This window comes from Trachurus trachurus (genome assembly GCF_905171665.1).
Source record: "Trachurus trachurus genome assembly, chromosome: 18".
Lineage (NCBI taxonomy): Eukaryota > Metazoa > Chordata > Actinopteri > Carangiformes > Carangidae > Trachurus > Trachurus trachurus.
The window spans coordinates 27,818,634-27,842,301 of NC_139909.1; the positions used below are offsets into that span (position 1 = coordinate 27,818,634).

The 23,668-nt window shown below is 40.9% G+C and overlaps 1 protein-coding gene across 4 annotated transcripts; it reads right to left on the minus strand.

The window, feature by feature from the left end:
- Window positions 1-2,838: 2,838 nt before the first annotated feature.
- Window positions 2,839-22,734, minus strand: sec24d (SEC24 homolog D, COPII coat complex component). 4 transcript variants are annotated; one of them, XM_083993260.1, is made up of 24 exons: window positions 22,624-22,734; window positions 21,390-21,597; window positions 20,646-20,748; window positions 20,126-20,262; window positions 18,560-18,955; window positions 18,418-18,445; window positions 18,264-18,357; window positions 17,111-17,222; window positions 16,639-16,766; window positions 14,969-15,107; window positions 14,728-14,843; window positions 13,614-13,738; window positions 11,633-11,824; window positions 11,337-11,430; window positions 10,312-10,428; window positions 9,863-10,033; window positions 9,186-9,282; window positions 8,944-9,089; window positions 8,713-8,851; window positions 8,081-8,199; window positions 7,771-7,950; window positions 7,428-7,619; window positions 6,732-6,821; window positions 2,839-4,416 (listed from the first exon to the last, which is right to left on the minus strand). In XM_083993260.1, the coding sequence occupies exons 2-24, from the start codon at window positions 21,538-21,540 to the stop codon at window positions 4,276-4,278; spliced, it is 3,207 nt and encodes a 1,068-aa protein (XP_083849386.1). In that variant the 5' UTR covers window positions 21,541-21,597; window positions 22,624-22,734; the 3' UTR covers window positions 2,839-4,275. The 4 variants fall into 4 exon arrangements, with proteins under 4 accessions (XP_083849386.1, XP_083849383.1, XP_083849385.1 ...); XM_083993257.1 differs by having other exon boundaries at window positions 18,264-18,445; XM_083993259.1 differs by lacking the exon at window positions 22,624-22,734 and adding an exon at window positions 22,175-22,307 and having other exon boundaries at window positions 18,264-18,445.
- Between the last annotated feature and the right edge of the window lie 934 nt (window positions 22,735-23,668).

Here is a 23,668-nt window from a genome sequence, read left to right on the forward strand (position 1 = left end):
TGACATTAAAAAAAATTAAAATAAATAAAACGAAGAGAAAGGAGAGAAAAATAGTTTTTGCAGCTGTGGTTAAATTTTTTCAAAATGAAGACGTCTCAACTTAAAGGTTTATTTCCACCGCCAGCCTCTGGAGCGTCTGTCTCTCTGATCAACACCGAGCTGTGCACCGTGTTAACCCTCCAACATGATAAACAGTGGGAGCAGCAGAGCTCTGATGAAAGGCTTCACACAGGTTTCCTCCTCCTCTGTTGCAGCCGTGAACAGTTTTATTTACTGCCAAGTGAAATCACTGTGACTTTTTACAGCATCAAAATAATAATAAAAGAAACAAAACCTGAACAAAATATCTGAGGTAACTTACTATTCCTCTCTGCTGGGCTCTTGACTCCAGAGTGTTCTCACCGCGGCGCGGCGTGGTTAACCATTGTGGTCTGTCTTTTTGCTCTTTGAAGGAAGCATTTAGAGAAAAAAACAAACACACACATTGTACCATTTTAAATTGTATATACTATAGATAAAGCGATAGATGAGAGCTCTATGAGAAACTTTTCAACTCTGTTCATGTTTACTTGCCAACTAGAATGAGACAACACAAGGATTGTATTGATGTCAAACTCGGACCATAATATCGATGGTTTGTCTACAGAAGCACACAGGTAGCTATATTTACCATGAGTATAACATTAGACGATATCTTTGTCATAAAATAAATGCTGCTTTCAGTGTATTTCATTTAAACCTATGTATGTATATTCCCTGTAAAGTAAACCATCTATCAGTATGTTTTTATTTAGTTTTTGAAGCACTGTTTAGTTTTCACTAAGAGCAGTGTTTGAGGTTATTTATATGGTATTATGGTCATTGTACAAAGGATTGTCAGTTGTACAGTATTAAAATGAAAATTTGCTCTTGGGTGAATTTCAGGTCTTTAGATTTGTTCATGTAATTCACTGTTTTTTAAGAATGGGTTTGCTTGTTGATACAAACTTTGTATGATCCTCATTATTGTTGGGTTCTCGCTCCGTTGGCTTCCCGCTGCTTCCCTCCTCCCGTCCACACCTGCCCATACCTATTCAGCATGATTGGTTCCTGCTGTCTCTGATTAAAGCATTGATTGGCCCCAAATGTGAGGAAACACAAGGCATGCTGGGTAGAAGTCTCACTCACTGACTGCCTCTGGCTCGTTGGAAACGACTGGATCTCTGGGAGAGGAGTGTCTGGACACTATGTAAGTAAGTTAGAGAGTGTTTCAGTCTGTCGGATGTTGGATGCAGGAAGTGTCCAGCACACCAGCTGCAAAATCTGATTTATACTTGACAATTGGATCATATGTAGTGAATATTTTGAAGCATTTGGCAGTTTACAATGTTATGTTTCATTCAAAGTGTTCATCTGACATGTCACTGCACTGTATTTCCAGAAACTTCAGTCACAAACGTGGAAAAGAATCTCAGTGGGGCATGTTGGTCATTAAATAATCTAGTTTATTTTTCTTAAAAGGCACATTTTCTTCAGTTGTCTTTTTACTCATGTTGCTTCAGATAATGTGTGTATTTCCTTCAAGAATCAAACCTGCCACTCTTCTCCTTGATTTGTGTTTGTGTGCCTTAGTGTTAGTAAAACTGTGCATTGTTTGCTTTTTATTCCCCATGTGTTCATAAAAAATGAACAGAATTAATTGGAAAAGCATTTAAAGTCCCCACTGGATGCAGAGACTTTCTGAAGATAATAAGGCATTTTTACATTCCCTCTGTAAATACTATATAAAGCTTCAAAGATGCTGATCTCTTATAAGAATGAGAAAATAAAATGTGCACCACAAACCTCCACACTTGTGTGACCTTGGAGGAGGAATGTTTTGTTGTATGTAATTGTGACAGTTTTGATTTACAGCCAACAAAATAACAGCAACTGACATTGCAGAATGTGACGAGGTGTTATGAAACAGGAATCTGTTACATTAGATTTCATAATATCACTAGCTCTCCTTGTTTGCTGTAGTTTCCTCTCTCAGTGCATGTGAAGTTAGTTTGACTTGGAATTGGAATCCCTTATGATGAGACTTTTTTTTTTTTGTAATGTGGATGAATTGATCAATGAAGTCAGCAGCATGTTGTTGGTCAAAAAGCAGATAAGCGGTTGTTTGGTGCCACCTTGTGGTGACAAGAGAATAACGCATTTAAAAATCCCTCCCAGCATCTGGACTTGATTAAAGAAAATGAAACAAAAAGATTTAAGTCTACATCCACTGAAGTCGTGATCTAATTTTGTGCACATTTGCTTTGGATCTTGTATAATTTGATTTTTCGTCATTTGACAATAGATCAATGACTGAGGATTGTGCAGTAGATTACTCACTAATATGAGATCACCACAAATCAGCAGCTTGAATGTGAACAGTTTGATATTCACTTATTTGAACATTTGCCTATGTGTTGATTTATTTGATTATTGTAGCTGTCAAAGTCATACAACAAAAAGTCATCAGCGATAGTTTTGAGTCAAGAGTTTAATTAGACAAAGGTTTGTTTAGGGTCTGGAATAAATGTACATGGCACACCAAGCCCGTGAATTTCCACCATTCTTGTCCAACAAACATCCACCCATCCTCTTTCCAGTTCAATTCAAATCACTGCTTCCAACTTGAAAATAGAAAGGTATTCAAATTACCTGAGATAAGTTTGCATACAAACCAAATAGATTTGAAATCAGCCGAGACCTCGAGGACAAAACACATTTTAACATGTTTTTCACAACTGTTATATCAACTTAAGGCAGACAATTTTGGAAACACAAGTTGCGCACGTCACGTACAAAAAGACTTTGTTGGCCACACACAAGGATCATACAATATTTATCAAATGAAGAACATGAATTACATAGAAGCAGTTTCTTCTAATGAAAACAAGCAAGGCTGGACAGTATGATGTAACTGTGCTGACATACATCATCAAAGATCATTTAAAACCAAGATTTATGTGGTTGAACAGAGCCAGATTTATATATTTTTTAGTTTTAGTCTTTACAGAGGTTTTTCATAAAATAAGATACTGTTTCAGGTCATAAAATGAATCAAATCCAACAAGAATAAATCATAATATTTAACATGACAGATCGAGGGAAAAGCTTAATATTTGGTCCCAGTAACTTGTTCCCTTTAATGCCTTGTGACGTAAATTTGTAATCCATTCATCTTTCTCATTACAAATGTAAATAAGTTTCCCCAAAACAACCGTTTTTAGCACAAGGTCTGACTCATGTAGAAAAGTGTAGTTGGTCCTGGTTCCTTCTGCAGAAGAACAGCTGCATTTGTTTCAGCTTATTCTCACCAAAACAAGAATGTTTCCTGCGTCACTGTTCCCAGTGAGGGTGAAATCTGCACCATAAATGGTAAAAGAATCTGATTTTTAGTGGGTGCACTTGTGAATCAAATGGTTTGATTTACACATGTCGTCATGACGGGAAAAATTTTTGGTCCTGGCAAAGCAGTGGCCTTTATTTTGGCAGTTTCTGCTCAATTATGAATAACCTAGTACTGTGGATACACCGTTTACTAAGACAGCTATAGTATGATTAAAATATGGAAACATCTGTAAGTCATTTAAATATTGTAAAATTTCTTTAAAGCGTTTGTTTAAAAAAAAAAAAAAAAAAAAAAAAACCTCTTCCTTTACATATTCAGTCTATGAGTGAAACAAACACTGGCAAGTTAACATCTACAGTATGACCCACAAATAACCCCTTGTCTTATCCAGACCCTGTAAATCTAGAAGGCTAAAGGAAAAAGCGCTCCAATCAACTGAACACACAGTGGAGATATATGCTGTATTGCTTATGCCGATGGGCTTTATGCCAAAATGCATTTCAGCCTGAGGCACTGATGTCATCCCTGTCTCCACAGTCCATCATACAAAGTGTCTGTGCGGGAAATGCTGGATGTGTTGTCCATTTCATTCCTCCACATCTACTTGGATATTCCTCATGTGACAAGTGGTTATTTGAAGATCATACTGTGTGTGTGTGTATACTAAAGGACAAAGGCATGTATGAAAGGCAGCTGTGGAAAGGCAGCTGGAGGCTGAATCTCAAAAAGGTTCTCCCTGGTTCCTGGATCCCCCTTCCGTCTTTGTAAAACAAGTTTCTTTTTGCGGACCGTCCTTATGATTCAAATGGAACCTACTGAGATGGACCCAGTGAGATTTGTGCATGGTTCATTAGATGCCGTGTTTTTCCCAAGCCGGTCTGGATGGGAACACTGAGGACAAGCGTTTGTGGTTAAGTGAGCAGCTGCCTGATCTCTCGGTGAACGTAGCAAAGGAAGTCCATGTAGGAGGCTCCTCCGTGCAGACCTTTGTCCTCCACCAGGAACTGACGGAACAGCATCTCTGGTTTGTCCTTCTGCCTCACAATTAGGAGCTGAGCAGAGAAGAAGAAGAAAAAGAAGTTCCAGTTTAAGTGCAGTTACTGGCAGTTAGGGTTAGGTTTGTAGGAAGGTAAAAATTGTATAATAAACTGGGTCAGGCAGGGTTAGATGTCAACATTAAGTCTAGGAGGGAACACAAGAGAGTTTGTCATGAGTAGGGCAGAAAAGCGAAAAAGTTATTAATCCAGGGATGTTGGTTGAAGTCAGGTACAGGATATAATCTAGGGTTAAATAAGCGTAAAAAAATATATTGTTTAATGGATCAAATGAATTAAAGTGCCCAAATAATAAGATCCTAAAATAGCCTTGAAATAGTGGTTTGGATGGGATGTCCGGAGGTGTGGTTAAGGGGAATAGGATTGCAGGTGAGTCTGATATGTAGAAAAGGAAAGTTAGGACAAAACCATAACAAACAATACATTGAAAAAATTAATTAAATAAATGTTTAAAGTATTAGACAGTACATAATGCGAAAAGGAGGAATAATAAAGTGACATGCAATAAATCAAACAAAAGGGGTTCATGTAAAAAATGTCATCCTTTGAAAAGGTACTGTAAATAAATATTAATCATTCGAAATTCAACATATATATGAAAAACAAAGAAAACATATATAGGAATAATAATATTAGGATGTAAACATATAAACAAATACATAATAATGACACACACCTATATATTTGAAATTGCCAATACTGTGGTACTGGAAATGCGCATAAAGAGGTGTCAAATTGACCTTTTTTGATGTTATTAAATGTTCCGTGATGCGCACTTTTAAAGCCCTGTCTGTCTCGCCTACATACAAGAGTTGACATTGTTGACATTGTATAATGTAGATGACATTTTTGACCTGTGATGTTATTGATTCTCTGATGGGATGACCTCTCCCTAAGGATCCACTGAAAATAAAAGGGGTGCGGTTGAGCAGCCAAGGATCGCCCCCTGACCTCGGTGGTATAGATCCCGTCTCAATTGAAGTTTGTCTAATTTTTCAGGGGTAGGGATAACATTGAGGCCCCTTTCGAGGATCTGTCTTTCAGTTAGGTTAAGTCTGAAAGGAGGACCATAACGTTGGAGTAAGGAGATGTACTAATAGTTTCACCCCTCACATGTTTGACTGGTCCAGCCAATGATTAAAGATTTGCATGGCTGTCATTAGTGTCCAGTGTAGTTGGTCTCTATCAAACACCCTGAAAGTCAATTTATTGATTTCAGTTAAAAAGTTGTATTTTTTAATGATCGTCTGGTTCAAGAGTTCAATCAAGTTTTGTTGTTTATTAGGTTGGGAAATTTTAGTTTTGCCATAGTAATCAATAATCCCAATTGTTTGTCTGTGGTGCTAGAAAGCAGATGTTTGAGGCAGTTGTTAAGGCCCACTGAGAGAATGACTTCCCTAACTTTCTTGGTTTTAGCTTTTTGAGAATGGACTGGATGTGGTGAATGCCCGCACCAGGATAACTGTCAATTTGTATTTCAGGGTCATCAGGGGGGGGGGGGATCCTGGACAAATTGGAGTCTCCAAGGATAACTATAGGTTTGGTGATTTTGATTGACCAATCCTTTAATTTTCTATTAGTGTTGATGCGTCTTTTAGGTTCCCGTCTCACTGCTAGACTCGGAGAGGTGCCACTCAGCAAGACAAATTCATCCTCAGATCGAGCAGGTGAGTCAACTCTGTTTATGCCATTGTCGGCTATGTTGCCTGCACTCGTCATGGGATTTGCACTTGACGAGGAAGCGGAGAAACAGTACGAGATGGCAGGTCGTTGAGGTCAGATGTACAGTTTTTATTCTCGAGGTTAAGAGCTATATATTCTCATTGTCTTCACTAATCCTGCTTTCCTTCTTCTGAGGGATGGCTGTGCTAGGTCTGGCTGTCTCTTTGGGAACAATAGCTTCTTCCCTGAAGTCTGACTGGCTGCTCTGCACATCATCAGCTGTAGGGGCACAAGGAGGAATCAAAGGTGGTATGATATCATCACTGGGGATAACAGGTTAGGTTAGGGTTAACATCCATCCATTTGAGCTACTATACTGTATCCTTGGATTGTGCTTTGCTGCTTCATGTGGAAAATGGCAGTAAAAAGGTTAATGTGGGCTCTGTGGAGCTGTTTCAATATTTTACACTGACTCCACTAGGGGGAGCCAGAGATCATTAGAAGCTTTGGGATTTAGATTTTGTCTTGTAAGTATTTTTTCTGTGGAAAAACAGCTTTTTGGTCATGTTTAGCAAAAAAAAAGACATTCTCTCAATAAACAATGATATATCTGGAGACTGTGTTGTAGCGTCTAGCTTTTTAAATCTTACCTTCATGGAGTTGGGCCTCTTTTCCAGCAGGCCACTGACGAGGGAGCAGACCTTCTTTGACACTGGGTTGTCCAGCTCTGGCAGCGCACTCTGAAAGACACAATTAGAAGCTTGGTCAAGTCTAAAATCAAGGTCAGTGGCACTGGTTCAACACCTTTACGACACTTTGAGCATAAACAAATCAGATGGAAAGTCAGTTTGTTTCATAAAAATGAAGATAAAACGTTCTTTTGAATGATTGTCTGCCTCCTGCCTGTATGCAGCAGAACCACATGCTGACGTGTTGTTTGTCTTATCTTGAAAATAAATGTCTTTGAACTTGGTATGAGGTTGACGTGTGTTTTAATTATTGTTGATTGAGTCACTGCAGTTTATGTTGCAGCCAGGCTGCACATGTGGAGCTGCTGTACTCTGTGGATGTATCAGATTCATACTGGATCCAATCATGGTCTGGTTGTGAGGTTTGATTATGAATTCAATCCTTCTCCCTCTGAGATATGAAGTATCTGCTTCTCTGAACTGGACTTGTAATTCCAAGGCATACTGCCCAGCTAAACATCCACACATTCTCTCACCATACAGTAATGGCTCCAGCAACCAGAGGTAAGAAAACGTCTCATCTGATATGTGTAAACACTGATAAGTGTTTTATTTATTTGGTTTATAAATATGTCGAGGTAGTAAAAGGATTCTGACCATATGTCCTTGCAGGTGTGCGAGGGAGGGCAGGTTGAAGATGCTCTGGATGAGGTCAGGTGGGCTGGCTTGGCCCAGCCACAGGAACATGGACTGGCCGTTCTCCAGCAGGAACATGCCAGAGTCTGTGAGGCGTTCCTCTGAACAGCGCACTGGAGCAGGCAGAGCTTCACTGCTCACATCCATGTTGTGCTGAAGACAAAAGAACAGATTGTTAGGAATCACACAGCACTTACTACAATCTAAATACACACATCCCCTTCTATACGTCCTGATGTTGCAACAGTACAAGGTGAGTGTCTCATGCAGGTTATACTACGCTCTACGTGTTAGTGACTCTCACCAGCGGGATGAGGCGAGGGTAGAGCATCAGCTGTGTCTCCTCCACCCCCATACCCATGACCGCCAGCCTATGATGGGCTCTGTCGTCTGTGGAGAGCTCTGTGCTGCCCACCAAGGGAGCAGTTTTCATCAGGCTGTTCATGTAGACTGGGAACACCTTCATGGCATCAGGCAGGATCAGCTACGTATGGGCACATGAATAAAAAAATGTTACTGTTCCTGAAACAAATACCTAATACAATAGATGTATTATACAATCTTCTATCCTGAAATCAAAGGCTCATTCATTGCAGGCATTGTCGTGCACTGACCTGGCTGGCAGCGGAGGGGCTGGCACAGTTCTTCCTGTAGCAGGCCAACATGTGGGCCGTCTGGTTGACCAGGACCTCCCTCACATTCTTCAGAGGCTGGTTCAATATGGCACGGTAAGCTGGGTGGCGGTGAGAAAAGGCCGGTTAAAAGAGAAGAACAAATGATTGGAAGAAAGGCAGCTGAAGAGTAGCAGGATGGTGAAAGGTGACTGAAGATCAGTAATACCACTGTGCTTAAGGTTTGCTATGTGCGCATTAGAGAGGGGCTCAGTGTGAAACATGTGGTTCTGATTTCCACAACGCATTCTTCTCTCACTCATCGTAAATCAGTCAGCATTAGTAGATTATCAGGTGATGCATGGGGTAAATTCAACAAAGGTCAGAGGATGATAGTGATGTACATAAGCAGGCTGTCTCTGCACTACATTATAGCCTTAAATAAAGAGAGCTGACTGTATGGAATGACCCCCACTTTAAATAATGGACTATTCACAGAGTGTGGGAGGGAACATGTGTCTTTTCTCTATTGTTTTAGCAGTCTGTGACTCCAGTGCAAACTTTAAATGAGGTGGTGAGTGTGGGAGAGAGACTGTGAGTTTCAGAGAAAAAAAAAAATGTAAAAGGACAGTCACCTGTTTTGGCAAAGAAGTTGATGAGTGAGTCCGTTTCACAGCTCTGGTACAGCTGTGACAACTGCGAGCTGCAGTTCAGACTCAGGTTGTGGACACGCAGTCGTCGCTGGCCACCGACCGTGGTGTACAGCAAAGCACACTGGGAAAAGAGACGCAAGTTAGTTATTTAAGTCCTGGCAGCAAATTCAGATTTTCTTTTTTTTTTTTTTTTTACATTTTTAAAAGACTCACCTGTATGAGCGCCCCAGTCTCCTCATTGAGCGTGTCGTCGTGCTTGAACTCGACGGTCACAGCCTTGTCACAATCCACGGCTGCCATCTCTATGTCTGTGGTGTTGTTCATATGGATGGCACCAAAGAAGTCTGTGGCTCTGAAGCCTGAAGACAGACACAAAAACATACGAGTCACTCCTCACAGTTCAAGGGTTAGTTGAGTATTAACCAGCAGGTGAAAAATCTTCCTATATTCCTTACCTGTACTGGTACGAACACGCATTATGGCATCAAATCCAATGCTCTTCTGCACATCTTTCCTCAGGTCCCTCAGGAAATGCTCCCCGTCCGTCTCCACCTGGCAAGAAGAAATACACTTGAGTGAGCAGCAAATATTGTACCGTATGTCCTAACCAGCAGATGGCGCTATTGTCACTATTTGATTTCATGCCAATGTCAAGCATGACAACTGAAGCTCATAAATGTTCACTGACACAACTCATTTCCTCTAGCTCCAAGGGGGAATTCTGTAGCTGCTTGTGAGTAAACCTGTTTTATGTTAAATGCTGAGATTAAGGTGTTATTTATAGAGTAGTTGAGTGTGGATTACGGCTATGTGTGTGAGACAGTGTTGTACTGCCGTGATATGTGGTGTGTTTGAACAGTAATTTCCCATGCTTGTTGCACCATTCCTTCGGGACAGTTCTATATTAGACTGTGGGTACTGTGCCAAAATTATTATGTGAACACAACAAGCTTTTATTAAACTGCAAAGACCTCTGCTGATGCATTGAATTATGACTTTTTAGTGCAATTACAAGAAGAAAAAACAATGTTTGAACCATTATTTAGATTTTACGTTGTATGCATCTGCTTACAACACACTGTGTTTTTTTGAATGGCCTGCACTTAACAGGTCTGCCTGCTGGATGTTGTACCTGGAAGTTGTTGTACTTGAAGACAGAGCCTCCGGTGTGCGAGGGCACATCAGCCATGGTTGCCATGTCGACATACTGGCTGGGGAAGAGGAAGAGATCCACACAACAGCCTTGTGCCACACAGTCCTTGGACAGTTGCTCATACACTCCCTTCAGAGGCTGGAACAGGGTCTATGGAAAAACAGAATTGAACTTGGTGAGATGGCAGCTTTCTGGAATGGCATTCTCACATTTCAAAACTTAAAGACAGTTTCTACCACAGATGCAGGTGGAGAAGAGAGATTGTTTATTATTAGCCCGCCTGACAGCAGAAGAAAAATACATTTTGGATGGGACATGAAAAAACTCCCATGCTTACTGGAGATAGATGGAGTCCAGGCCTACCCCGTGTGTTTACTCATTCTACAACTGCCAGAACTCAAGCCCCCTCGACACAAAATGCTACTCACTTTCTCTTTCTCAGTGTTGACCAGCTTTTTGTCATCCCTGTTTTTCAGTTTGCCAGGAGCCTCAGCGGTGGGCATGGAGGAGTGGAAGATGAAGAGCTTTCCACTACACTCTGCTGCCTGCAGATGACAGAAGGATGAGAGAGAGAAAATGACAAACAACATTTCCTAAAGGAGGTCACACCAAGGTGGGTACCATGTTACTTCTTGACATGTTGTTTGTAGCATCACTGTGAAATCATTAGGTCAGGGGCTGCAGACATTCAAATGCTACAAAGGATCAAATGATTCAGATCATAATCTTTATCAAAACAGCACTCCCCTGTGTTGCCAAATAAACTGATAATACGAAGATAAAGATGTAAGCAATACTTATAATACAAATAAAAACAGCAACAGCCATGAAAAAATAAACAAGAGTCACTGACTATTTGCTATTGTGTAATATAGCAACTGTTTCCAATTAAAAGCAGCGTGTGAACTTTTCCTTTGCTGTGTGCCAAAACACTGACCTCATATCACTGGGAAAGTTTATTGGAAGTAAAGTAAACACAAATATATCAGGAAAAGAGAAATGCGTTGCTTCACTGACTTGACGGCTTGAATGAGTTCAGATGTCGATGCCAAATGTGGCGTGAGCAGCACATATGAAATATTTTGACAAAGCGAAACAACCTTGTGGTTGCAGTGCAATTCTTCTTTTGTTTAGATTTAAATTTGTTTGACCTTTTCAAGAAAAACAAAAGTACAACGTTATGTGTTTTGGCCTTTCTACGTGTTATTGGAAACCTCAGTGATACAGATGATAAAAGTAAAAGAGACCAGGATGTTAGACTTCAGAAGCGCTGCTGCTGATTGAAAATGGCCAGTCGAATATGAAGCTTCCCACTGAGCTGATGATAGTTGATCTTTACAGACACAGATATTATTCTAAATCTAAACCTATGGAAGCCACCCATGGTTCAAGGAGGTTGCTGTAGGCCCCTAATCTCCCACTTCATGTTGACAGATGTCGCGCGGGGGTTGACCTTAAATGCCTCCACGCCGGCCTGGATGACAGGGGCAAAGACCGTTTCACTCTCGTTGGTGTCTGCAAACATGTCAGGGATCTGGTCCAGCAGGCTGCAGAGTAAGGGACATGATTATGACCTGTTCAGGGTGTCTCAACCACTTTGACTGCTCCTGAAGCCACCATGAAGACAAATGAAACAATATCCTATCAAGTTATATTAAAAGTACCTTCATCTTTCTGTCCCTAAATGATGGGACATCCACGATTAAGTTTATTTGTTTGAAGTAGTTTACTAATGAGCTTTAATCTTACTTGTAGATAACAGCCTTCGAGTCATGGTAGTTGACGAGGAAACCATCAAGCAGTGGGACGAACATGTCAGCCGTGTCTGAAACCACCATCATCTGGGGCTGGGCCAACGCACTCTTCACATTGTAGAAGTGGAGGATCTTGTTGTAGGTGACGAAGCCGACCTTAACTGCAGAGTTCTCCACACCATCCTCTCTGGTAAGGGAAAGACAACAATCATCTGTCAACAGGATGTTTTTCTACTAAGTCTGCTGAAATGTTGTTGTTTTTTTTACAAGGGCTGCATGTGTGCAGTGTGTAGAATCAATCCTTTCCCATATGTCAAGCCTGCTGTTGTGTTTACCAAAAACCACTGTCATTGTGCATTCACTACTAGGACCCAACAGCATGTCTGTTATGTTTCTTCTACCACTATCACTTCCTTCTTGGACAAAACAGTAAAGCATTGATGCTGTTATCTAAATAATGAAACACTATTCACTCTTCTCTAATGCAAAAGAAAACAGAAGACCAGAATCTGGTTTATCTTTGAGATGCATATGTCGAGCATGTCGAATAATCAAGTATAAACATTCTTCTGGGATTGAGATATCCAATATGGACTTGTTTATTAACTTTTGAGTGAGTGTGTGTGTCTGTGTGAGTGTTGAGTGAAAGTCGTAAGTGAGGGTTCAAAGGAAGGAAATAACTGCTACAGTACAAGTACTTTGGGTTGAAAACTAATTTACCGATGAGTCATGTCTGTCATTTTCATTTTTTTCCGCTTGTGTTTCTCTCTCTATTGCAGCTTACTATATCTTATCTATACTATGCCTCTGGATTTATACTGTAAAAAAAAAAGTATTTTGGCTTTCTTAGATATGTGCTACTTAAAGACACAAAAGCTCCCTGACATTTACCAGAACATTTTGGATCAGGGTGTGGAACTGGTAACTACACTGAACATGCATCAAAAGCCTTCAACATCATAGTAATTTAAAAGCATTCTTTACTGACACTACCAACTGTACATTGTAGGTCTCCCTTCTTAAATCATGCAGGCACACTCAGTAACATGTAATGCGGCTTAGAGCAGAAAGTATGCCACTGTTTAACCGCGACCCCACGGCTCTTATGTTGAACATTAGTCACAGGTGTTGTTATTGGAAATAAGAGATTGGGAATGGATTTAATTTTGTTCTTTCTCATACCAGCCAGTGATTAAAAATACCAGTGATGATAAAAAAAAAAAATGCCACTGCAAGACCTGCTCTACATCTGTAGTTACTTAAACTAAGCTCTATGTCGATTTTAAGTGAATTTGGCAAACTGCAGAATTAGATGAACTATATAAAAATGCAGGGTGTCCAATGTCGTTTAATTTAGTGCTTAGAAAAACAAAAGAAAAAATTCAAACACAGCTGGAGAGGGGGCTTATCTTCAGTACACTTCTCCTGAGCGTTTAAGGGATGATGTAATGGCAGCAGACAAATATGGATATATTGTTCCTGGCACTGACCAATCAGGGAGAAGAAAGTTATTTTAGGACTAACCAGGTGGTATAAATCATCTTCTCCTTAATGATGAGTCAAGAGTCACTCACTACTGGAACAAAAGTGACAACAAACGCGGGATTTCAAGTTTGTGTTTTTGTTTTGGATGCCTGCACTGTTAACATTTTCCGTTTTTGGGAGGCTGGATGTCCTCCTTAACCGATACCCACCATCTGCAAAACGTCATGCAAGAATATTCAGCTGATGAGAGCAAATAGTTGGCTTGATGTTAAGGACTTGAGGGAAGTCTGTTTTTGGAAAGGTTTATGTTGGATGAAAACAGTATTAGCAGCATTAAGTTTGCACTTTGAAGGGATTATGGTACAATTATGGTGTATGTGGAAAAGTGGACATTGTGGAAGTGTATAGCACTTGCAGTATTATATGGACAACATGCATTACACTTCCCCCGGTGCTGTCTGAGTGTGTGAGTGTGTGGTTCTGGTGTGTACCTGGGCAGCTTCTCAAGCAGAGTCTTCAGCTCGTTACATATCAGTTTGACCAGGCCACTTTTAATATTGCTGTAGGACACATCGATCATGAAGATGTAGGCGGGAGGATTGGGAGGTTTGTTGTTCTACAGGAGAAGAAGGCAACAGGTGTCAGTAATCAACTCATATTATAAATGTATTTCCAGTCTGTAATGGCCTGATGGGCATACAGCAAAAAAATACCTTATTTCAAAATTAAATGAGAAAAACAGAAGAAAACGTACTCCCTGTGCAAGCTTAAGCTCTTGAATAAACTAGTTATAAGCAAACAAATTATTTCTTTTTCAGCCCTCTTTTCTGCAATCAAGGAATTTAATCACAGTATATCAACAAACAGCCTAAAGCCTGGTATCTACTGTTATGTCTTCTGCCCTAAATTTCCGTTATTAGCTCTTCAGTACCAGAGATGTTTCCATCTGGGCTTGCTTATAACTTGAAAGTAGCTGTGAGGACACTGTGACAGGTATGACTCCCTGAATGGAAGGCAATGGCAACACAGTGTGTGCCGAAGAGCGTTGTCAGTGTGACACTGTTATGTTTCCACAGTTACAACCCATGACAAGACACTCACCTTGCAGGCTTTTGTTTAATCACTGGCCCGCAGAGAGTGTTTATAAGTCTTAATAAACACAGCAAAAGTAGGCCAGTGGAGTGACTCAGCTTTGCCAACGTACTCTGACCCTCTAACGTTGTTCGCAACAGCCATGGCCTCCGCAGGGTCACAAAGTTCATTACCATCACGGTCTTTTATTCTAAGTTGAACATATTCTGTCCTGCTTCGATATAATCAACATGTACTGAATAATGTCGGGTGGCATCCAAAAGGTCCCTCCGAAAAATCAATAATGCAGCCATTTAGATGCAAATCTCTGGTGTCATATTAAGAGACTTGTGTAACAACCATCAATTTGAACCATCAAAGTGACAAATCTTTTGCATAATCAATGCATAAACTATTTTACACTTGCAAACAATCCCTTAATTTAAGTGTTCATGTCTATTGATCAACTTAATGCACTCAGTGTATCATGTGTATTGAATAGCAGTCGACACATCACAAGTCGTCCTCCTGTACCTTGCAGTAATCCATGGTAGCTGCAAACTCATAGGATCCCAATGACAGCTCAGGCCTCTCATAGAAGTCCACCCTCCGGCCCATGTGGTCAAGATGTTGGAAATAGAAGACTGGCACTGGAATAAGACAAGGACATTCAACTGAATGTAGAACTGTGTATAATATATTGTTGAGTTGCATTGTTCATGTTTTTTCTTGTCTCAGGTTGATGTTTCTCTTTCTGCTTAAAATGTTACCGTACCTTCGTTAACACAGTTGCAGAAACCACACTGGTAGCGACGACCACCATCAATAAATTGCATGTAGGAACACATGTAGGCCTTGCATCGATTGCAGCGGATGGGGCCTGTCTCTCCATGATTCACGACATACAAAGGAGCCTATACAGAGACAAACACAACAGACATTTTAATAACTGTTCCCAAACTAATTCAGACCATTGTAATAAAAGAATCCAGTCCCTTAAAAGGGAATTGTTAACTAAACAAAATTCTTACTGTCTGCTGAAAAGCACATCTTACATGCAATGTATGGATCACAGATTAAATGCTTCAATAACTACATTCAATGTGATGTTTCCCATGTTTTCAGCAATGCAACATTTACCATACTTGGACCACACACTCACATACTGTATGTAAACTCTGCTCTATCTGTAGCATCAGTGGGTCTGTGATACATCATGGCTCTGAGTGCAGTGCACTAGCCTATCACTATGTAACACTAATTATCTAAAAAGCTTTCTCCATGTCTTGGCACAATATGAATACAAAATTTATATTGTGGCACGGTTCAAGTGAACTAAACAAGGCAGCAAGCAGGTTTATTATTAGACTGAGGTGGACAGTGGAGAGTTAAAGTGTTTACAGTATCTAAGAGCTATTTACCCAGTGCAGCGAACAAAAGCTGTGGGATGATAAAACAGTAGATTCAACACCCGAAGCACAACGACATGCTCCTTTTAAATGATGTGTAGACTTGGAGCATTGATTTATTATTTTAGTATATTTCTGGTGCATGTCCACGATGCACTGGACTGAATAGAATCTGGGAGTATAGTCCACTCAGGTTTGATTGCTTTTGTATAAACCTCCTTTCTTCCTCAGTGGTCCCTGCAGATCTGACATCTAGCTAATTAGCCTACAGCCAGATGAGAGAAAGCTAACATTGCCTAAAAAGGCCAATTGGTGCCTGGGACAAGGCGAGTGGAGGAGGAAAATATCTAAGACAGGATTCTTGGACCACACATGATCCAAAAGGAGGTCACTCGCAGGACAAATTAACTTTGAGTGCTAGACATATATCAAAGAACTAAATTTGGTGTTTGAAACTGCACAGTGGCAAACTGAGTGTAACATATAAACCAAATGCAAAAGTCTCTAGTTTCCGTTAAGTACCACCATACAGTATGAAATGTTAAAACTACACTATGCGTCGCAAAATTTTCAAAACAGCCCTGTACAATTCTCAAAAATGTGAAATGCCATTAGAACAATAAGGAAGAGTTCAGATGGCATAAAAACACTCCACCAAAAGTGTCCTAGTAGTGTCATAAGTCATAATTTGGATGACAGTGTAGAAATGTTTCCAAAACACAGTGTGGGGACAGAAATGCTGCATGGTTCTGCATGCAGTGTTTCCCATATTTAGAAATCAGGCTCATGAGTTTTGATATTATACGATTTTGTTTTACAGTAAGCACACATTTAAAAGCATATTAGCATTTTATTCCCAGCAAGTGAGTTGGAGTTGGGCCAGAAAAATGTCTTTTTTTTCCACAGTTAATCAAATCAGTCTTTCGTTCTTTTTGTGGCTGATCTTAGCAGGTGATTATGTATTGTTGATGTAACGGAGCATGTGATTTTTAGATGTAGAAACTGGCTTGAAGTCACATGTAAAACCATGGCTTACCTCATCCTTTGGCAAATTGGCAAAGGGTTTAATGATGGAGGCCAGGGGCACTTGGCACTGCTTGGCCAGATCAGCAGTGCAGGGGAGGGAGTAGGTGGTGCATCGCATGAACCTGGGACTGGCATTGCCTGGAATAAGTCAAACAAAGGGTCAGTTACCTTGATATATTATGACAAAGCACATTTGTGTTGCCACTGTCTGAGCAGCGTGTGTGTACTGTAGTTCTGCATGTTCAGATCATCATGATAATAAATGGCTGATACTCATAATCCTCAATACAAGGAAACATTTTACTCTTGATCAAAGTGTACACTACAAACAACAAAAAAGCTACTGAATGTGTGAATATGTTCAATTTTGGATAAACACAGAGGCTTTGTAGACGTGTTTAGTTGGTATGAATGGATTTTTTACCAACCATACTTATAATATTCAGTGTTCTTAATGAGGATTATGGTGTTATTTGGTTTACCTTGGTCCTGTACTGTGAAGTCAGTGGTGACTAGAGGTGGAGCCTGTCCCCTGAGGTTTGTGTTGAAGACCTGTCCTCCTCGCTGTGTTCGGTCATGTTCAATGACTTGGGTCTAAAGGAGACCAATTATGCATTACATTACAATCTGTTAGATAAATGCAATGTTTCAAAATGAATATTTAATTAACACAGACAGCCTGACTATATGACAAATCTAATTGTATTTTCTTAGTAATTTGTCTAAAATGCAGACAAACTAATACCACCAACCACAGATGTTCTCCTTTTTTTCCATTGCCCAATATATAATTGATAATTGATTGATTGAAGATGCTAAGTAATATTAAAGGGATAGTTCACCCAAAATTCAAATTTCAGAGTCCTCCGTGCCTTCTCTGAGTTACAGCAGGGCTCCGTGCAGCACTGCATGTCCATATGACGGTTGTGAACAGAGCTCACTTTTCTTCGTCCAAAAAGACACACCAAAAAACATCCAAATACCTCCATAGTGCTCGTCTGTAATGCCCCTCTTGTATTGAAGCCCCGACATGAGAAATTGTTCCGAAAAAAATTATATTTTAAGCTTGTTTGTAGCGGAAGCTCCTAGTGTTGCTCTGCCGGAATCTCGCACGATTTGCGGAGCCGTGAACTGGGTGTCAATGCAAATCGCGCAAGATTTGCACTGACACAGGCAAAGCAGTGAACTGAGACACTGGGAGCTTCTGCTACAAACAAGCTCAAAATATAGACTTATTTAATTTTTTTCAGAACAATTTCTCATGTTGGGGCTTCAATACAAGAGGGACTACAGACGAGCTGTGTGGAGGTATTTGGATGTTTTTTGGTGTGTCTTTTTGGACGAAGAAAAGTGAGCTCCGTTCACAACCGTCATATGGACATGCAGTGCTGCACGCAGCCCCGCTGTAACTCAGAGAAGGCACGGAGGACTCTGAAACTTCTCCCAGCCCTTAGTCCACATGAGGGTGAGTAGATAATGAGTGAAATTTGAATTTTGGGTGAACTATCCCTTTAACAAATGTGTCAGGCACATTTTAAAGAATTAATAAGCTGCTGATTCGGGGCAGCAGATATGGCATGACACATGTTGGTATGTAAAGCTCTCTGGCCCCAGGAGGATTAGGGGTCAACTCACTGTGCTTGGGATAGAGTCAGGGTCCATTTTCTTCTGTGGAGGGCCAGCTAATGCAGACGGTGCTCCAGGAAAGGCCCCTGGCATGCCTGGCTGGGGCCCAGCCATTGGCCCAGCCATTGGCCCAGCCATTGGCCCAGCCATTGGCCCAGCCATTGGCCCAGCCATTGGCCCCCCAAACTGACCTGTACATTTAAATAGGAAATTCTGGCAATTAGAGGATGTTTACTGGTTACACCGTTGAGTGTAGAACAGTCTAAATGCAAGCTGACTGCTCTCATACTAATGAGTCAGCTTACCAGCTTGCTGTGGGTATCCTTGTGGACCAACAGCTCCAGGACCAGGCTGCTGGAAACCTCCAGGACCTGGGGGAGGCGGCCCAGGGAACGGTCTACCCATGCCTGCCATTGGTGGGCCGGCCATTTGTTGGCCTGCCATTGGTGGGCCGGCCATCTGTTGACCTGCCATTGGTGGGCCGGCCATCTGCTGGCCTGCCATTGGTGGGCCTGCCATTGGCAAGTTTGCTGGGGGTGACTGTGGCGGTGACATGGTAGGGGACATGTGTTGGGGCATGTGGGGTGACTGCAGGCCTGGAGGCATCTGAGGCTGGCCCATTGCTAGTGGAGGAGGTGGCTGGAAAGGCTGCTGGACCACAGAGCTGGTCGGTGGAGGAGGGCTCTGCATGGGTCCTGGGGCTACACAAGAAAGAAACAATGCCACAATACATTAGTCATAGGTCTGTTTCATGTGGGCCTGATTTTCCAAACAGCAGAAACCCTATGATTTAGACCCTGAGTTATCAGTCAGTCACCATGTTAACAGATAGCACGGAAAGCCAGCAGTATTCAACCCTGCTTAAAGATCAATGGTGGGTATAAATTTATAATAAGTGAACTTTGTAAAAATTGTAAAAAAAATATACACACATCCCTTGCTTGGGGTGCTGGGCCAAAGGGAAAGTAGAAAAGAGAAGAAATAGCCCGCACAACCTCGTTTTGCTCCAGAATATTTTACTGACAACGTTTCGGGCTTCTCAGCCCTTCATCAGGTCATCATCATAATGTGTTTCACCCGTGTAGCATATATATGTAGACGCCCCCTGGTGACGTCATCAGACATGGGATCATTCACAAAGAAATTTCACACACAAAAAAGCAACATAGCCTGTGTGAAGGCAGCTTACCAATAGGGAAACATTTGACATTCATACATCATACATTATATCTGAAAAATCCAAGAAAGACATCAGGTTAAAATATAGTCCCTCACATACATCACAAAAAATGACTGATAGGGAACTCTTCATTCATGCCTCTAGGAGACATCGTGCCCAAAGTAAATATCCAAAAGGATTCTCGTTGTAACAAGTCTATTTGTATCACCTCCTCGTCTCGGACGTTTAACATGTTCAATTCCCTGATACGTGAGGGATGCCACATTATGTTTTGCCTGCAGAAAGTGCATCGCTACTGGACTCTTCGGGTCCTGATTTCTTATACAGTACTGCATCTATGCTCTGCAATGCGTGTCTTTAATGCTTGATTCGACTATATTTTAACCTGATGTCTTTCTTGAATTTTTCAGATATAATGTATGATGTATGAATGTCAAATGTTTCCCTATTGGTAAGCTGCCTTCACACAGGCTACTATGTTGTTTTTTTGTGTGTGAAATTTTTTTGTGAATGATCCCACGTCTGATGACGTCACCAGGGGGCGTCTACATATATATGCTACACGGGTGAAACACATTATGATGATGACCTGATGAAGGGCTGAGAAGCCCGAAACGTTGTCAGTAAAATATTCTGGAGCAAAACGAGGTTGTGCGGGCTATTTCTTCTCTTTTCTAATAAGTGAACTTACCATAGCTTCCCAAGTTCATAGCACTCATCTGATTGGTGAGCTGCTGCCCCGTAGGTGGGGCAGGTGAAGCCATGTTGTTGTATGGGGACTGGGGAGGTTGTCCATATGCAGCAGATGCAGCCGGTGGAGCAGGGTACCTGACCAGATATAAGAACAGGGTGTTTGTGAATACTCAGTCAGTCAAGAAGAGCTGAATCTAGGAAATTTCAATTCAACTTTCCCTGAAGAATAACAGTGAGCAGGATGTAGCATGCAGAGTGGGCCTCATGTTGACAAAGTACCTGACACTGCTTTCAACATTTTGCTGAAATTGTTTTAGTTTAAGTTTTACTAAACTCTCTAATCAGACATGTGTTGCTGTGTGCTGTAGGTGCTTTATTATTAAATATATGTTCTCTTTTCTTCATGTTGGTGAACTATCATTTGCAGTATTTCCTTTACACGTTCATCACCTACTGCAACTGTGTTGATTTCAGTGATCAGCCATTTGAAGCAGATGCTACTGGGAGAAAATGATTACCTTTGTGGATGAGCGCCATTTTGCTGGACATTCGGATTGTACTGACTGGACACCGGAGGGGGAGGCATACCAGCAGCAGAGGAAACTGGCGATTTCATCATACCTGCAGTGAGTAAGTGACACCATGTGTAAGGTACATCATATGGTCCTCACCATGTCCACTTGAAATCAAAACCTTTTTTCTGTAAAGTAATGTAAGTGAGCTCAGGGTTCTTCAGAGAGTCTGACTTTCACTTTGACTCATCAATATGGAGATGTGCAGGGTCCGGCTGCAGCCTCAATTGTATGCTACACAGAGCTAGGTTTGTAATTTGCCTGAAATAGTTTATTCAAAAAGAAATGTGGTTTCAGTGCAGTTCAGTGACGTTCATGGACTTTACAGTGAGTTAGAAGGCATGCTATCTGCATGCTATCTCAGTGGTGTAGCAGATTAGTTATTCAAAAGCCAGATAAACAAATGCACTCACTTACGCAAACTATAATAAATGATACAATACAAAACATTTTCAATTGCAAACTCAGACAAGTTATAAGCCATTAAATAAATCATTTGAGGCATGTATTTTAAAATTCATCTGAGAGCTTCTGTTAGCTTCTGCTGCTATTATGGAGGGAGAGCATCACTTGCCACAACTAAAGTCATTCATGAATGAGCTGAAATGCTCACTGGTCAGTTACAAGACCAGGCTTGTTAAACCATGTTGTTTGGGAAATGATCCAAATACAAAAGCGAAAGTACTGTACCTGCTGGTGGAGCTGTGAATGCCGGAGGTTGCCCCCCATAGTGCCCATAGAGAGGCTGTGTAGGACCACTCCCAAAACCACCTTGATAGCCCCCCATCCCTGGCTGGGCCTGGGAGTATGGGGGTGCAGCAACATAACCCTGTTGACTCATTTTTGATGAAATGACCGTCACTTTCTTCTCATGCCAAGACGAGTTTGTTTTGACAACCTGTAAAGATAAAAAATAAATAGATACAACTTTACTTTCTTCTAAATTTTGACAAATTGTTCAAAAAATATATGTTTACTGTAATAAAAAAATATGCACAAACCTATAGAAAGCATTCTTCGTTTGCAGCAGGTTATTATGTTACTATATGTCATTAATAACACCTGTATGTTTACAGGCCCAACCAACAAAAACTGATATTTGACCTCATGCAATCATCAACAACATGGACCTTTGACGCTGCTCATTGAGAGATAAAGCAAGCCTATCTTTCATATAACCATCAACATAAGCTGTTTCTGTTTTGCTGTCAGCCATTAAAAAAAAAAAAACCGCTTCAAGTCAACTGCAAGTTTTCACTTGGCTATGTTTTACCTCGGACTGTCAATTCACCGGGACACAGTAGCCTACTATAAAATGTGTTTTGAATGCTGAGGGACTTTTTTCTGTGTCAAATATTTTATGACATGGTGATGGACTTCGGCACATTAGGGTAAACAAAATAACAGCTGCGTACTGACAACTCAATAAAAGTCCGTTCTTACTATATAATAAGTCTATTTAGTAACTTATTTACCGCTCGAGAAAAGTTCACAGACAAACATATGATAGCGGTTTACGGTTGAGTTCACTAGTTAACTGTATCTGCCACTTCGGAGAATTGCCACGTCAAAGACCGTTATGAAGGCTAAAAGTCTGAGCATCCCTGCGTTTCCTCGATTCACATCCACCTGAACTGACAGTCGTTTATCCTGTTGGTGATACAACACTTAGCCTTTGACATGTTGCTTAATACCTCTTATCAAAAGGGCGCAGTAACGTGACAGCACAGGGTTCAATGTTGATTAGCCCACGTAATGACAGAAAACATCTTGCTAGCTACGCGGAAATTACTACAAAGTTTTCCTTTGCACCTGAAGCGCATTCATTTCAAACGTAAATGCTTCAAAATAAAAGGCTGTCTGAGGTGAGAGTTTAGCCGTGTGTGCTGGCTGCGTGTTTAAATGCTGTCGTGTTGGTATTTACCTGAATTTTGAGTAGAGTCCTCTCCTCTGTCTGTTGCCCTCAGTGAAAGCAGAGTGCCACGTCAAACTCCTCCAAAGCACCGGTCGCTGTGTTGGTTACGCGACGAAGATCACCATCGTCCACAAGATGATAAACACACAGTTTCCGGTTGTCATTTTCAAAATAAAAGCAAGAATGGGGAATAAACGTTCTCAGGCGATATTCAACGAAGCAAAAATTATACTAGCTTCTTAAACATCTCTGTATCCACCATAACAATGAATTTAATAGCGTTTTAAATAGAAATTTACTAGCGCGAACTTTACACGATGCTTTTATTTTGAAGAATGATTATATGAATTCCTGGTTTGGGTTGACTTGGCTCCAGTTAACTTGACAGGGCTGAGTCGTGTCTGACACAGTGCGCATGCGCTAAATAGAGGGAATCCGCATACACGTCAGCACAGGGTATGTGGACCGTGGACATGACATGCTTCTCATCACCTGAACGCTGAACAACCCTTAGGTACTCCTGTGTAGGCTACACAGAAACGCAACTAGAATCAGTATGGACGATGGCATCAGACTCAGTTGATTACAGATTTCCTTGCAAGAACTGATCAGGCAATGGATAATTGAATTGCAATGGCTACATAGCCTGCTGCCTACCTATAAAATAAGGATGTTTATCACTGAACCCCTAAAACACATAGCAGTGTAAGATGTATGGGAGAGATCTAACACCACTGCCACCAAACAAAGACCAATCATGATTTCAGACAGGGCTTGGAAACAAGCCTGTGTTTAGTCTCTATAAAAAATAATTTTGAGAAAGTCATTTTTGACGAATATCTTCTTTACAGATGTAGGATTAAGTTGAGGCTAGTTTCTCTTCCCTAGCCAATTTGGCCTACCACAACACTGATGCATTCAAACAATGACTGATGGAGGCTAATTAGCAGCAACAATTAAAAGAAATTAGATTTGTTTTTTTTTGCAGATGTATAGCCTATCCCTACAAATGTTTTGAAAAATTAAAGTCAAGTTTAGTTTCTAAAACTTTGCA